The sequence below is a fragment of the Hyperolius riggenbachi genome, chromosome 9 (genome assembly GCF_040937935.1).
Source record: "Hyperolius riggenbachi isolate aHypRig1 chromosome 9, aHypRig1.pri, whole genome shotgun sequence".
Lineage (NCBI taxonomy): Eukaryota > Metazoa > Chordata > Amphibia > Anura > Hyperoliidae > Hyperolius > Hyperolius riggenbachi.
Window position 1 is genome coordinate 87941306 of NC_090654.1, and position 16593 is coordinate 87957898.

Genomic DNA, 16593 nt, shown 5'->3' on the forward strand with positions numbered 1-16593 from the left:
AAGGTGGACAACGTGTTTCGTGAAAGAGTACACATTGTAATAATATCGAGAGTCGCTGCTGTGTACACAAGTTCTGATGATGAAACAGAAGTCTCTGTACACACAGATCGGGAAGTAAGAGTCTATTGAGCAAGATTGCGTGGAGTTTCCCAGCAAGATATACAAAGGTGGAATTGTGAAATGTGACCACTGCTCAGCAGTGACGGTTACCTGACCATGATATAAGTGAGAGCTCTCAGGACACCTGCACAGCTCAGCGCAGCAACAACCACAAGATCCCAACATGAAGGTGGCCGTTACTTTACTGATCCTGGTAGTGATCTTCCTCCAAGGTAAACAGATGCTTTTATATTACAAACAACTTGTTTTTTGGGGATTGTTAGAATTGTTTATACAATCTCCATAGCAAAAGTAAAATTGCCTGTGCAGACAACTTTGTATGTGTCTCTAGAGGGTCAGTATCACAAGGAATTGTGCAATTTAAAATACATGGTGGCACATATTTATAAGAAATACATGTATACCAGAGTAAAATGTACTAGAAATTACTTTTATGTTTCTGTTGTTTACAGTAAGTATTAAAAATCTGACAGATATGAAAGGTTTTGGTCTAGGCCATCTCCTCATTGGGGATTCTCAATATCTCTTTTATTCTTTATAATCATTTCCAACTGTCTCTGCATCCAGTGTGTGTCCCTGTGTGTGTGTGAGTGTCCCTGCTCTGAACTAACTGCGCATGTGCGCAGAGACACTGAGGGGGAGTGACACGCAGCCTTAAGGGGCGGACGGGGCCGGGAGGCAAGCGTGCCAACCAGCATGGCCGTTTCTAGGGCCGTGCGGCCCGTGCTGGCGCACTGAGCGCTGAAGTAGGGGTGGGGGGCGCTGTAATAGAGGGGGGAGTCAGCCGCAGGGAGGGCAGCCCGACCTCTCCCTCCCTTCCTCTCCGGGCCGCCCTCTGTGCTCCCCCCTCTGATGCAGAGCGCAGCAGCCAGCAGGGAAACAATGTAATAGTCACAACTCACCTCCCTGGTTCCAATCGTCGGTCACTAGCCGCTGGTCTCCTCCTCTGCATACACGCTGATACACACGCTGCTTCCTGTTTCACCTCCCTACGGCAGACTTCCCCCTCTATTATTGGGGGGTCACCTACCTACCTACCTAGGGGGGCAGCTACCTATCTAACCTATACTGGGGCGCACCTATCTAATTAACCTATACTGGGGGCACCTACCTAATTAACCTATACTGGGGGGGGGGCACCTACCTAATCTAATTTATACTGGGGGGCAGCTACCTAATCTAACCTATAATGGGGGGCAGCTACCTATCTAACCTATACTGGGAGGCAGCTACGTAGTCTAACCTATACTGAGGGGCAGCTACGTAATCTAACCTATACTGGGGGGCAGCTACTAGAGGTGTAGCGAACGGTTTGCCGGCGAACGGTTCCAGGCGAACTTCAGGGGTTCGCGTTCGCCTGCACCAGGCGAACTTTTGCGGAAGTTCGATTCGCCCTATAATGCACTATGAGGGTCAACTTTGACCCTCTGCATCACAGTCAGCAGGCACATTGTAGCCATTCAGGCTACACTAAGCCCTGGAGCCCCACCCCCCCCCTTATATAAGGCAGCCTCCGGCGGCCATTACACTCACTCGTGTGCCTGCTAGTGAGAGGAAAGGGACAGCTGCTGCAGACTTTTTCTCCTAGGGACAGAGTAGTTAGGTTCTAGGCTGCTTTGCTTGCTCCTGACTGATTGTTATTGCTTTTATAGCACCCAGCAACAGCTCTTGTCAGAGCTCATCCTGTACTTTTTTTTTTTCTGTGTGTCAAACTGACACTTTTGTTGCATGCACAGCATTGCTAATTGATAGTGTGTGTGTGCCACTGCCAGCAGCCCAGCACATTCAGTGACTGACTGCCTGTGTGTGTGACAGGGAGCTGCACATTGTACTACCCAGTACTGCATATACCCCAGTACCTGTTGTGTATACTTAACCCACCTCATCACTGCATATACCTAGCTTTGTGTTGAGTGAACCCAGCTCACTGCATCTAAATACCTGTTGTGTTGGGTGAGAACCCACCTGGCCACCTCACTGCATCTAACTACCGGTTGTGTTGAGTGAGAACCCACCTCACGGCATCTTAAGTACCTTCACTGTTCAGTGAACCCAGCTCACTGCATCTAACTACCCAGTACCTGTTGTGTATACTTAACCCACCTCATCACTGCATATACCTAGCGTTGTGTTGAGTGAACCCAGCTCACTGCATCTAAATACCTGTTGTGTTGAGTGAGAACCCACCTGGCCACCTCACTGCATCTAACTACCGGTTGTGTTGAGTGAGAACCCACCTCACTGCATCTTAAGTACCTTCACTGTTCAGTGAACCCAGCTCACTGCATCTAACTACCCAGTACCTGTTGTGTATACTTAACCCACCTCATCACTGCATATACCTAGCTTTGTGTTGAGTGAACCCAGCTCACTGCATCTAAATACCTGTTATGTTGAGTGAGAACCCACCTGGCCACCTCACTGCATCTAACTACCGGTTGTGTTGAGTGAGAACCCACCTCACTGCATCTTAAGTACCTTTACTGTTCAGTGGACCCAGCTCACTGCATCTAACTACCCAGTACCTGTTGTGTATACTTAACCAACCTCATCACTGCATATACCTAGCATTGTGTTGAGTGAACCCAGCTCACTGCATCTAAATACCTGTTATGTTGAGTGAGAACCCACCTGGCCACCTCACTGCATCTAACTACCGGTTGTGTTGAGTGAGAACCCACCTCACTGCATCTTAAGTACCTTTACTGTTCAGTGGACCCAGCTCACTGCATCTAACTACCCAGTACCTGTTGTGTATACTTAACCCACCTCATCACTGCATATACCTAGCGTTGTGTTGAGTGAACCCAGCTCACTGCATCTAAATACCTGTTGTGTTGAGTGAGAACCCACCTGGCCACCTCACTGCATCTAACTACCGGTTGTGTTGAGTGAGAACCCACCTCACTGCATCTTAAGTACCTTCACTGTTCAGTGAACCCAGCTCACTGCATCTAACTACCCAGTACCTGTTGTGTATACTTAACCCACCTCATCACTGCATATACCTAGGGTTGTGTTAAGTGAACCCAGCTCACTGCATCTAAATACCTGTTGTGTTGAGTGAGAACCCACCTGGCCACCTCACTGCATCTAACTACCGGTTGTGTTGAGTGAGAACCCACCTCACTGCATATAGCTAGCATCCCCCCGAGATGGACAAAATGGACAAACCAGGTAGAGGAAGAGGTAGAGGCAGGCCCAGAGGAAGGCCAACAGGCACCGGCAGGTCTGTGCGAGGTGGTGTTTCTCTGATTTCGTGCGGACCTGCCCCAAAATACAGTGCTCAGAAGAAGGCACGTGCCATCACTTCCCAAAATCGTGAGGAGGTGATTGAGTTTTTAACACAGAACACCTCATCTCCCGCAGCCACCAGCGCTACAACAAGCACCACATCCGCTGCATTTGACACTTCGCAGGAGTTATTTGGTGGTGGTGGTGAAATCACTGATTCCCAGCCACTACTGCCACAACAACAAGAAGGCGCAGGTACACCACCTCATACGTCTGAGTTAGGTGGCGATAATATGGACGTAACGTGTGTGGATGGGGATGATGGTGGACCACCTGAAGTTCGTGCACTTGAGGAGGTGTCTGAAGAAAGCACAGCTGGCCAGGAGGATTATGATGACGATTATACGGATACCACATATGTTCCCGGTAGAGGAGATGACCAGGGGGACAGTTCAGAGGAGGAGTCAGAGAGGAGTAGGAGGAGACGACTCCATGATAGAAGCAGAGGGAGCTCGTCCTCAGAAACAGCTGGGGGCAGTGTCCGGTGCCATGTATCGCCAGCTATGGCCAGCCAGCACACATGCCCTTCAACGTCAGCTGCTGATGCCACCGTAGCGCCATCAGCCCAGGGGGGCTCAGCGGTTTGGAAATTTTTTCACATGTGTGTCTCAGATCGGAGCAAAGCCATCTGTTGTCTCTGCCAGCAAAAATTGAGCCGTGGAAAGGCCAACTCTCACGTAGGGACAAGTGCCTTACGAAGGCACCTGGAGAGAAGGCACAAACAGCTATGGCAAGAACACCTGAGGAAAAGCAGCACCCCTCAAAAGACAAGCCACCCTCCTTCTCCTCTTCCTCCTTCAGGTGCATCGTCTTCATCCACTTTCTCCCTTGCACCTTCACAGCCACCCTCCTCCACACCGCCTCTTCCCTTGAGCGGTTCCTTCTCCCTTGCCCACCGCAGTACCCAGCTGTCCGTGAAGGAAGTATTTGAGCGGAAGAAGCAAATGTCTGCCAGTCACCCTCTTGCCCGGCGTCTGACAGCTGGCGTGGCGGAACTATTAGCTCGCCAGCTATTACCATACAAGCTGGTGGAGTCGGAGGCTTTCCGTAAGTTTGTGGCCATTGGTACACCGCAGTGGAAGATACCAGGCCGCAATTATTTTTCACAAAAGGCCATACCCAAACTCTACCGTGCAGTTGAGAGGCAAGTGGTGTCATCTCTGGCACACAGCGTTGGGTCAAGGGTCCACCTGACCACGGATGCCTGGTCTGCCAAGCACGGGCAGGGCCACTACATTACATACACAGCCCATTGGGTCAACCTGGTGACTGATGGCAGCAAGCAGGGAGTACGTGGCCGCGCAGCAGACCGACTTGTCACACCTCCACGGCTTGCAGGCAGGCCTCCAGCCACCTCCTCTCCACCTGCTACCACCGCTTCGCTGTCGTCATCCTCCTCTTCCTCCTTGGCTGGTGCCACTATCTCCTCTCCAGCTACACAGCCCCAGCACCCCAGGGCCTATGCTGCATGCCAGGTATGACGGTGTCACGCAGTGTTAGACATGTCTTGCCTGAAAGCGGAGAGTCACACTGGAGCAGCTCTCCTGGCTGCTCTTAACAAACAGGTGGAGCAATGGCTGACCCCGCACAAGCTTGAGATCTGCAACGTGGTGTGTGACAACGGCAGCAATCTGATTGCTGCGTTGAATTTGGGAAAGCTGACACACATACCCTGCATGGCACATGTGCTGAATCTGGTCGTGCAAAGATTTGTGTCCAAGTACCCAGGCTTAGAGAACGTCCTGAAGCAGGCCAGGAAGTTGTGTGGGCATTTCAAGCGCTCTTACAAGGCCATGGCACGCTTTGCGGAGATTCAGCGTAGAAACAACTTGCCGGTGAGACGCCTGATTTGCGATAGCCCGACTCGCTGAAATTCCACCCTGCTGATGTTCTCTCGCCTGCTAGACCAGGAGAAAGCCGTCACCCACTACCTGTATCATTACAGTACAAGGACACAATCTGGGAGGATGGGGATGTTGTGGCCCAACAACTGGACACTGATGCGAAATGCATGCAGGGTCATGGAGCCCTTTGAGGAGGTGACAAACTGTTGAGTCGCGATGAGGGCACCATCAGCGACTTGATCCCCTACGCCTACTTCCTGGAGCGTGCCGTGCGTAGAGTGGTGGATACAGCTGTGGAGGAGCGTGAACGAGAAGAGTTACGGCAGCAGGAGTCATGGGAGCCATTTACACACAAACCCGATGTTCCCACAACACCTGCGGCAGCACAGAGGGGGAGGAGGAGGAGGAAGAAGAGGAGTCGTGTGGGGAAGGAGAGGAGTCAGACTCTGATGATGGTGATGATGAGGAAGGTTTTTCTGTGGAGGAGGAAGAGGCGGCGGAAGAAGAACAACCGCGGCAGCCTTCACAGGGGGCTTCTGCTGCTCCACGTTCCCGTGGTATTGTTCGTGGCTGGGGGGAGGAAGAGGAGTTGCGTCCCGTCACTGAGGAAGAGCAAGAGGAGATGGAGAGTACGTCTGCATCCAGCTTTGTGCAGATGTCCTCTTTCATGTTGTCCAGCCTGTTGAGGGACCCCCGTATCAAAAAACTCAAGATGAATGACCTGTACTGGGTGGCCACGCTACTAGACCCTCGGTACAGGCACAAAGTGGCGGACCTCTTAGCAACTCAACAAAAGGCGGAAAGGATGCAGCACTTGCAGAACAAGCTGTCGATGATGCTTTACAATGCATTTAAGGGTGATGTGGCTGCACAACGCAATCAAGATACCACTGGCAGTAACCCTCCTCCTCCCAAGTCCACGCAGGCAAGGACAGGACGCTCCAGCGATCTCAGGGTGATGTCGGACATGCGGACATTCTTTAGTCCAACTCCTCGCCATAATCCTTCCGGATCCACCCTCCAACAACGCCTGGAGCGGCAGGTAGCCGACTTCCTGGCCTTGAGTGTGGATGTAGACTCTGCGAAAAGCGACGATGAACCCTTGGAATACTGGTTGACCAGGCTTGACCTGTGGCCAGAGCTGTCCCAATTTGCCATACAATTTCTCTCTTGCCCTGCCGCAAGCGTCCTGTCAGAAAGGACCTTCAGTGCAGCTGGAGGCATAGTTACTGAGAAGAGAAGTTGCCTAAGTCACGACAGTGTTCAGTACCTGACCTTTATCAAGATGAATGAGGAATGGATCCCGGAGGGCTACTGCACGACCGAAGACTAAGTCAGTCCCCACACACTGCATCTCTGCCTGCAGGCCGCTTGACTGCCTTCTCCGCCACCACCAACAGGGTCCAGGACTCTAGGCGGATTCCTGAATTTTTAAGGCCGCTGCTAGCAGTGGCCGCTACACTAATTTTTCTGGTGCGTGTACATGCCTGCCTAATTTTTCTGGCTGCACTGCGGGCGGCTGCAACAACAAAACAAAAGGCATGTACATGTGCCCATCCCCCTTCATGATCATTACCTTGCCGCGGTGAAGGGGCTTGCGCATCACAATGAAGCAATGACCGCCGGCTATTTGAGTGTCTCGGGTGGGGGTGGCACACAAAAGATAATAAGGTCGTTGCTTCATTGTGGTCAGACCAAATTTGATCAGCTGGACAGTCACTGTTGTTCTATCATTGAGCTACCACAGCCCGGCGACCATATGGGCTTGAAAAACGCCACGGCCTACACTCTGGCCACGGTGCACACCAGTCCAGTACGGCCGTCACTACGCAAACAGCTGTTTGCGCTGCGTTACACAGTGAGTTTGGTGTGTCAGTGTGTAGCAGAACTCTAATTACACTCCCTGATTGATGTATACCCATGCAAGACGTTTTAAAGCACTTTAGGCCTGCAATTTAGCATTCAATGTGATTTCTGCCCTTAAAATGCTGCTTTGCGTCAAATCCAGATTTTTCCCCGGGACTTTGGGCATGTATCCCACTCCGCCATGCCCCCCTCCAGGTGTTAGACCCCTTGAAACATCTTTTCCATCACTTTTGTGGCCAGCATAATTTTTTCTATTTTTGAAAGTTCGCATCCCCATTGAAGTCTATTGCGGTTCGCGAACTTTTCCGCAAACCGAACCTTCCGTGGAAGTTCGCGAACCTGGTTCGCGAACCGAAAATCGGAGGTTCGCGACATCTCTAGCAGCTACCTAATCTAACCTATACTGGGGGTCAGCTACCAATCCAAACTATAATGGGGGGCAACTACCTATTTAACCTATACTGGGGGGGGACCTAACTAATCTAACCTATACAGGGGGGCAGCTACCTATCTAACCTATACTGGGGGGCAGCTACCTAATCTAACCTATACTGGGGGGCAGCTACATAATCTAACCTATACTGGGGGGGCAGCTACCTAATCTAACCTATACTGGGGGTCAGCTACCAATCCAAACTATAATGGGGGGCAGCTACCTATCTAACCTATACTGGGGGGCAGCTACCTATCTAACCTATACTGGAGGCACATACCTATCTAATCTATACTGCGGGCACCTAGTTATCTAACCTATATTGGGGGCACCTACCTACCTAGCTACCCTATACAGGTGGCAACTATACTGGCTACCTATATTGGAGGCACCTAACTAACTATCCTATGCTGGGGGCAACTGTTCTGGCTCCCTATTAGAGGCACCCACCTAGCTAACCTGTACTGGGGGCACCTACCTATCTAATCTATACTGGGGGCACCTACCTATCTAACCTGTACTTGGGGGTAGTGTTGGGCGAACAGTGTTCGCCACTGTTCGGGTTCTGCAGAACATCACCCTGTTCGGGTGATGTTCGAGTTCGGCCGAACACCTGATGGTGTTCGGCCTTTTAAGTTCGGGTTCGCCCCGAACTACTAATTGGCCACCGAACAGGGCCGAACAGGGCCCCTGTTCGGCCGCACAGGGCCCTGTTCGGCCGAATACTGCCCCCCTATGGAGTCGCAGGCATAAGGGGGGAGCATGCCCCGATCGCGGGGGGGGGGGGTCGGAAATTCCCCCCACCCCCTCCGCTAGCGCTCCCCCCTCTGCCCGCTTCCCCATACAAAAGTTTCAGGAAGTACCGGTCCGGTGGTAGTGGGTGGCTGGCAGTGGGCGGCACTGTGAAGTGAGTGACTGAGGAGGAGGAGTCCGGAGAGTGACGCGTTGAGGGAGGCCGGGCAGCGGGCGGTTCAGCAGTAGTACCGTACTACTGCTGAACCGCCCGCTGCCCAGCCTCCCTCAACGCGTCACTCTCCGGACTCCTCCTCCTCAGTCACTCACTTCACAGTGCCGCCCACTGCCAGCCACCCACTACCACCGGACCGGTACTTCCTGAAACTTTTGTATGGGGAAGCGGGCAGAGGGGGGAGCGCTAGCAGAGGGGGTGGGGGGAATTTCCGACCCCCCCCGCGATTGGGGCATGCTCCCCCCTTATGCCTGCGACCCCATAGGGCCCCCAAAAGCGGGATGTTCGGGGAGTTCGGGGTTCGGCCCGAACATGCCGAACATTGCGGCCATGTTCGGCGAACTTTCCCGAACCCGAACATCCAGGTGTTCGCCCAACACTACTTGGGGGCACCTACATATCTAACCTCTACTAGGAGCACCTGCCTATCTAACCTCTACTGGGGGCACCTACCTATCTAACATCTACTGGGGGCAACTATACTGGGGCACATATGCCTGGCTACCTATACTGGGGGGACCTTTTAGCTGGCTACCTATACTGGGGTACCTATGCCTGGCTACATATACTGGGGGGACCTATAGCTGGCTACCTATACTGAGTGCAACTAGACCTGGCTAACCTAAACTGCAGGCACCTATACCTGGCTAAACTGGGGGCACCTATACCTGGCTCTGCGGGGGGGGGGGGCGCAATTTTTACACCCTCGCCCTGGGTACATTTTAGACTAGAAACTGCCCTGCCAACCAGCCTCCATACTCATTCCCACACTTTTCTGGCAGTTGGATTGAGCAACTGCTGTTTAGTAAATGCTTCTGAAAATAAAGGAAAATAAAGGAAAACCCTGAGAAACCCCCACAAGGAGAAAGCCTGATTTTTACTACCTACTGGAAGTGAGAAAGACATAAAAAAGTATGGTAATTTACAGCACATTTTACTCTAGGATATGTACATTATATACGTATACCGTATGTATTTTGTATACAACATTTTTACATTTGCATGGCAGATATGCTTGAGGTACATCATAATAACTTAGATCATATTGTAGTCTAATTTTTTTTTTACTTTAAAGGGTTCATGAACTGAGGAAAAAAGGCAATACCTTGGGCTTCTTCCATGCACCTCTAAACTTTGTGTTTGATCATCATTATTGATCAATGTGATTGGATAAAAAATTTATGGGAGAGTATGGTCTTGGTTCAGTTTGGGAATCAAAGAAACAAACGCATTGGTGAGTTCCTGAGGGAATCTTCTGCCTTTTAAAGAGAGTCTGAAGCGAGAATAAAACTCGCTTCAGCTCTTATATTCAGCAGGGGCATGTGTGCCCCTGCTAAACCGCCGCTATCCCGCCGCACAACAGGGGTCCCTTACCCCCAAATCCCCTCCATCCTCACTGGGGATCTCTTCCTGGTGAGGCAGGGCTAACGGCCGCAGCCCTGCCCTCACACGCGTCTGTCAGCGCGTATCTCTGCCTCTCCCCCTCCCCTCTCAGTCTTCCTTCACTGAGAGGGGCAGCGATGCGCTGCTGATAGACGCGCTGTGAGGCAGGGCTGCAGCTGTTAGCCCTGCCTCCAGCTGCAGCAAAATCTACGACCAAGTTGGTCGTAGATTTTGCAAGGGGGGATTTGGGGGGTAAGGGACCCCCGTTCAGCTGCGGGATAGCGGCGATTTAGCTATATATAAGCTCTGAAGCGAGATTTATTCTCGCTTCAGAGTCTCTTTAAAGCACTATTGAACAATAAGTTGGGGGGGGAAATTTTTTTTTTTTTACTTTTTACAGTATAAACCTGAGAGGCCTTTAGGAGAACCAGGTGCATTAGAGCTTTTGAGGGAAGAAATTGCCTCTTCTATTTCCAGTATAGAGATCGGTGAATTAAGGGAGGCCCTCTGTTCATTAGTGAGAGAGGGTATCGTTAAAGAGTTTAACCACCCATCTATATCCATGTCGGGTTGTGGTTGAGGTGTGTTATATAATTTAGAGTAAAATTCACTACTGTAGTGCGGCATAACTTTATGGGGAGCAGTGTTAACCATGCCATGCTTATTTTGAAGTTAATACAGATGAGGGGGGGGGGGGGGGTTGTAGTACTGCACTATGTACATGCGCAGTTAGTTCAATGCACCAAGCATTGCCATACAGCAAAAATTTAGCTTTTGAAACCTTTAAAGTCTTCTCCTCAGACAAAAGCTGATTCAGGGATTGTTTATCTCTGATTTGAAACAATTTATTGCGAGCTAAGGAAGAACTGTGTTGTTCATATGACACATCTCGTTCTGCTGTGAGCTTAAAGCGGTATAAAACCCTGACATAATATTCAATAAAAACATGTTTTCCTACTTTTTATATGCCATACAGTTATCATATTTGCATTTGTGCATAAGTATTATTATTCATTTAGAAATTACAAGTTCCCAAAAGTACAGGTTTTTTTTGCTTTGAGAGCTACCTTTGCATTTTATTCATGACTGGTTTTATTCATGTTGTATTGAAGGCAGAAATGCTTTCTGACTGTCTGTCTGTCTCCAGGAGCTTCTGCACAGTCAGAGAATGTGTCACATTCCTCACTTGATACAGTTAAGTAAACACAAGATAACATTATCTACACTTCAGATGCATCCACATTTCTCTGCACTGAACTTTCAAGCGCTGTGTTTAACTAATTGAATGCTGTTCTAGTAAAAAAAAAAATGCTGGTTGTACATTATATGCTGTAAATGCTTTTTTTGAGCAAAGAAGAAATGCTGGGTTTCATTCCGCTTTAAGAATTATAGGGAGTCTTTTCCCTCCTCCTTCTGAAAGCCATCTGCATAAACTTTCCTCGCATTACTGTTTTGTGAGCAGCCCATAAAGTTCCCTAAGAGACCTCCCCATTATCATTAAAGCTGAAGTACATTTGCGTTTTTCATGCATTTTTCATGTGTTATGGCCCGTTTACACTTAATCAGTTGCGTTAGCACATGCGTTTCTGCGCCATGTGTTAGCACACGATGTTACACATTTTTTCCCCTCTCAACCGAAATGTCAAAAAAGAACAATTTTTTTATAATAAACTTTTATAAAAAATAAACTTGCTACATGTTCTGGTGACTTCTAACTCTGACCATGGGCGTAACAATAGGGTCTTCAGCCCATGCAGTGAAGGTATGTAGCTGCCGCTTCCCGATGCTGCACACATATGTTTATTGAAGCTGGAGGGAAGCGCAGAGGGGAAAGCCCGAGGTGAGGGAGGGGGACCGTCCCCCCTTCCCACCGTGTGTGGCCATAGCTTTCCCCTCATGCTGCGACCCCTCCAGCCCCCCAAAACGGCCCTGAGCGGGTCCGGGGGGGGGGGATAGGGGCTCACAATTTCTGCAGGGGCGCCCAGTGGGTCTTAGTTACGCCCCTGACTCTAACCTGAGCTGCAACTATGATCTATGGTCGGCCTCTCTTCCGGCTTTCCTCCAAACTACTTTCTCCGCCTCTGCTTCCCTCCAAACTTCCCTCTTCTCTTTCTGTCTCTCCCTCAAAGCACCTGTCACTTTCTCGGTCTGTCTCTCCCTCTAAGCTTCTGTCTTCTCCTGTGTGTCACTCCCTTACTTTTGGTCCTCCGTCTCTGTATTCCTCTGATGCTATATTCCGCCTCTCCTCCTCTGTCTGCCTCCCCCTCCCAGAGGAAACAGTAAATTCGGGCGCCTGAGGCTAGTGGACAAATCGGGCGCCGCCATTCACTCCTATAATAAATATCGTTTAATGGGCGCCCGATAGGAAAAAAGGGCGCCGGAGATAAATAACGTTTTAAAAGCGGCGCCCGGAGACTTAATGTTTTATTACTGTTTCTCATGATTACACATTATTTAATGATTTATACATTTTTAAATTTTATTTTTAAACGAAAAACAGTACAATATTTTTTTTAAAACATTATTTTTAAACGAAAAACAGTACATTTTTTTTAACATTATTTTTAAACGAAAAAACTAACAGGGGGGTCTTAGGTTTAGGCACCAACAGGGGGGTCTTAGGTTTAGGCACCAACAGGGGGTCTTAGGTTTAGGCACCAACAGGGGGGTCTTAGGTTTAGGCACCAACAGGGGGGTCTTAGGTTTAGGCACTAACAGGGGGGTCTTAGGTTTAGGCACCAACAGGGGGGTCTTAGGTTTAGGCACTAACAGGGGGGTCTAGGGGTTAGGGGTAGGTACAGGGAGGGTTACTTAGGCACCAACAGGGGGGTCTTAGGTTTAGGCATCAGCAGGGGGGTCTAGGGGTTAGGAGTAGGTACAGGGAGGGTTACTTAGTATTTTTTTTTTTTTTAAACGTTATTATACGTTTCACTATTTAAACGAAAGATTAACGTTTTTACAATTGCCGATTTAATGCACATTATTTAATGATTTATAACTTTATAAAACATTAATTTTAAACGAAATACAGTACAATACATTTTTAAACGTTATCCATGCTTATCGTTAAAAACCCGGCGCCCTTTTTTCCCAGCGCCCCTTTTTAACGTACGCCTCCCAGATTCTCCTTTTCACCAAGTCAGCCACTTCTAGGGCAGGGGTCCCCAAACGTTTTGGGTCGAGGGCCGGGTCAACGTACTTCAGACTGCTGGGAGGCCAGAGTATACATAAAATGATGTAGAAGTATTTGCAGGCCAGACAGTGAAGCATATCCAGGTGACAACCTGCAGTGGACAGCAGTGTCACCTGATGTGGAATTTTATTGGAAACCAGCGAATTACTGCTTTCTGGCTTCCATGTGGATGGGTGGTGCCAGCACTGCTATTCTACATGCAGACCACCAATATTTAAAGATGTAGCTGACCGCATCTATAAGTGATACAATTTGTGTGTGGGGGGCCGGTAAAAAAGCCTCAGGGGGCCACATTCGGCCCGCAGTCCTTAGTTTGAGGACCACTGCACTAGGGGCTTCAAGAATCTTTTGTCTCGCCTCTCCTCTCTGCTGTGCCAATGTAAAGTATCTTCTCGGCTGCAGGAAAATAAAATTCATAATTTTTGTTTTACAATCCACATGCTGGCATCCGCAAAAAAAGAGTTCAGCACTTTGTTGCTAATAACACAGGCGATGCAGCAGACATGGTGTAAAACACACCACAGGGGCGTTCCTAGGGTCCTTGGAGATCAGGGGCACCTGTGGGCACTAGGCGGGGGGCGTATGCACCGCGGCAAAAATGGGTGTGGCTATACAGTGAGTGGGCGTGGCCATGGGTGGGGCCAAATGTACATGAACTTAGCAGCGGTGTAAGCTACAGATAATGGGCCTGCCCATCAAAATATTGGATGGAGCCCCCTGTCCTTTATTTAGATAATTTACAATCAGCATAGGCATAGATCAAAGACGTATACGCACATACAATTTTGATTGGTCAATAACTGACCAATTTTACCACCCCCATGCAGTAAGTGGGCCAACAGACAATGCATTTGATGAACGGAGCTAAAATTGGCTAATCAAAATTGTATGTGTGTACTAGGCTTTACAGCTAATACTGTACATACTGAAAGTAGCAGGGATCAGCATACAATACAGCCGGTTTACAATCAGTAAAGGCACAGAGTAACACCTTATACTGTACACACTGGAGGTAGATCAGCACACAGTGCAGGCACTAGAGAACAGCTTATACTGTACATACTGTAGGCAGCAGAGATCAGCACACTGCAGCTAGCGTGCCAAAAATATGAGGGTTACATTGCCGAAAAATGAGTGTGGCCATGGACTAGAATGTGGGTGTGGTCACGGGTGGAGACAAATTTACATGAACTTAGCAATGGTGGGACATTAGATTAGGACAGTGGTGGCGATTCTGGCGAACCTTTTGGAGGCCGAGTGCCCAAACTGCAACCCAAAAGTCACTTATCTATTGCAAAGTGGCAACAGCAATTTAAACTAAATACTGTACAAACGTTTTAACTCATACATGAACATTATGGAAAATCCAAGTTGAAAATAAACTGTGAAGATAAACTATTTCATCCATCCTACTCCTGAAAAAATGTACTAATTTTTTTTTTTTTTAGAACCTCCCAGTTTTATTTTCTGTTTTAAAAAGCGAAAAAAGTAGGTTTAGTGCTATTGTCTCCAGGGGCAAACCGAGAATTTTCAAGGGGGAAGGGGGGGGGGGGGATTCCTGAAAGGTTTCCCTCAGCCACACACAGTACAGTATAATAATATGGTAGGACATCATGCTGGGTAAACATAATGCAATTTCCCATCTGACTGACATAATCTGACGATTATTTCCTAAATGTCCGATCTGCTCCCAAACGACAACGGGATCGATCAGGGGCAGTTTGGATACAGATAATAATGAGGACAGCCGATATTAAAGGATACCCGAACTGACATGTGACATGATGAGATAGAATGTGTATGTACAGTGCCTAGCACACAAATAACTATGCTGTGTTCCTTTTTTTCTTTCTCTGCCTGAAAGAGTTAAATATCAGGTATGCAAGTAGCTGACTCAGTCCTGACTCAGACTCAGTCCTGACTCAGTCCTGACTTTTTTTGTTTTGTTTAGTGGATGGAAACTTCCCCTGTCATGTTCTTAGTTTCGAATGTAGTGCAAAAAGTCTGAAATTTCTGGAAAATGCACAGTTTTTCAGGATAACACTATGAAGTTACATTTGATTTGGCGCTGGCTGCGTGCGCATACCCTGTTTGGAAGGCGGAGCTCAGAGACTGTTAGACGGTGAAACCGCTGTCTAATTACTTTGTACAGCTCTGCGATCTGCAGCAGCGCTGTACCGAGGACAGCCATGTGACACAGCTGTCCCCCTGGGACACTGGAAAGCAAACGTGCTGATAGGCTGGCGGGGGGAGGGAGGAGGGAAAAAAAAGAACATAAATATTTATTCAAAAATAAATAAACGGGGGGGGGGGGGGCTATCAGACCTATCAGACCCCACCAACAGAGAGCTCTGTTGGTAGGAAGAAAAGGGGGGGGGGGATCACTTGTGTGCTGTGTTGTGCGGCCCTGCAGCTTGGCCTTAAAGCTGCAGTGGCCTGTTTCTATAAAAATGGCCTGGTCTTTAGGGGGGGGGGGGGGGGTTAACACTGCAGTCCTCAAGTGGTTAAATAAGAATAACGGCATTTAATTTGTAGAAGGAAAAAAGTTTGCCCTTTAAAAGTTATCAGCTACAAAGAATGCAAATATTTGGTTCCATTGCAGCTTTAAAGATACCATTTTAAGTGTTATCTTTAAACACAAAAGCTTTTCTGTAGTCTGCCTGAAAGCAGCAAGTTATTTAGACACGGCTCTTGAAAGCTAATATTTAAGCCCTGTATACACGCTGGATGGTTCTTGGACGAGGCTGCTGGTCACGGGCGGCCACATTTAGGTGAGAATATAGTGTGTGTACAGGCGAGTGATCTGCCTGGGGGATTGACTCATTTGACCACTGGCTCAGGGCATTGTTCTCCCCGCTCACCCCTCCCAGTTTATGTGGTCCGTTGTACGCTCCCCTGTCGCCCCGTCTCCTCTCCTCCCTCCATAGCAACAGAGGCTAGCAAAGGGTCTGTACAGCCTCAGTCCCTCACCCTCAGAATCGCGTCTGACCCTCCCAGGAGACAGTGCTTCTATGTGTGTTCAAAGCCAGTGGTGCTCATCCAATATTCGGATACCCGAACTACCCTGATAATCCGAACTTGTTCAGCTATCCGACATCGGATTCGAAATCCGGATATCTGTGCAAATCCGAATAGCACTAACCAAGTTAACTCGGATATCTATCCGAAAACTGGAATCTGGTCGGATATCCGGTCGGATATCCGAATCCGGATACTGTAACCATGGAGATGATGTCCATTAACTCATTGAGCCAATCAGAGGGCTCCCAGCCTAAGCCCAAGCAACCAATCACAGAGGGGAACCCTGGCCAGCCCCTCCTGACTTCATTGAGCCAATCAGAGGGCTCCCAGCCTAAGCCCTAGCACCCAATCACAGAAGGAAATCCTGGCCAGCCCCTCCTATATATTAAGGAGGGGTGCCATGAAGAGAAATCTCGTCCTTTGTTGTGTGACTGCTCACTGAGAGCAGAGCCGGCCTTTGGGGGGGCCAACT

General features: G+C 49.0%; 1 protein-coding gene across 1 annotated transcript in view; it reads left to right on the forward strand.

The window, feature by feature from the left end:
* The first annotated feature begins 225 nt into the window (after nt 1-225).
* Nucleotides 226-16593, forward strand: part of LOC137531658 (CD59 glycoprotein-like) — a 48379-nt gene continuing 32011 nt past the window's right edge. Inside the window, exon 1 of the mRNA XM_068251601.1 lies at nt 226-332. Coding sequence (XP_068107702.1) covers nt 284-332 — 49 coding nt within the window. The 5' untranslated portion in view covers nt 226-283. The remainder of the gene's footprint in view (nt 333-16593) is intronic.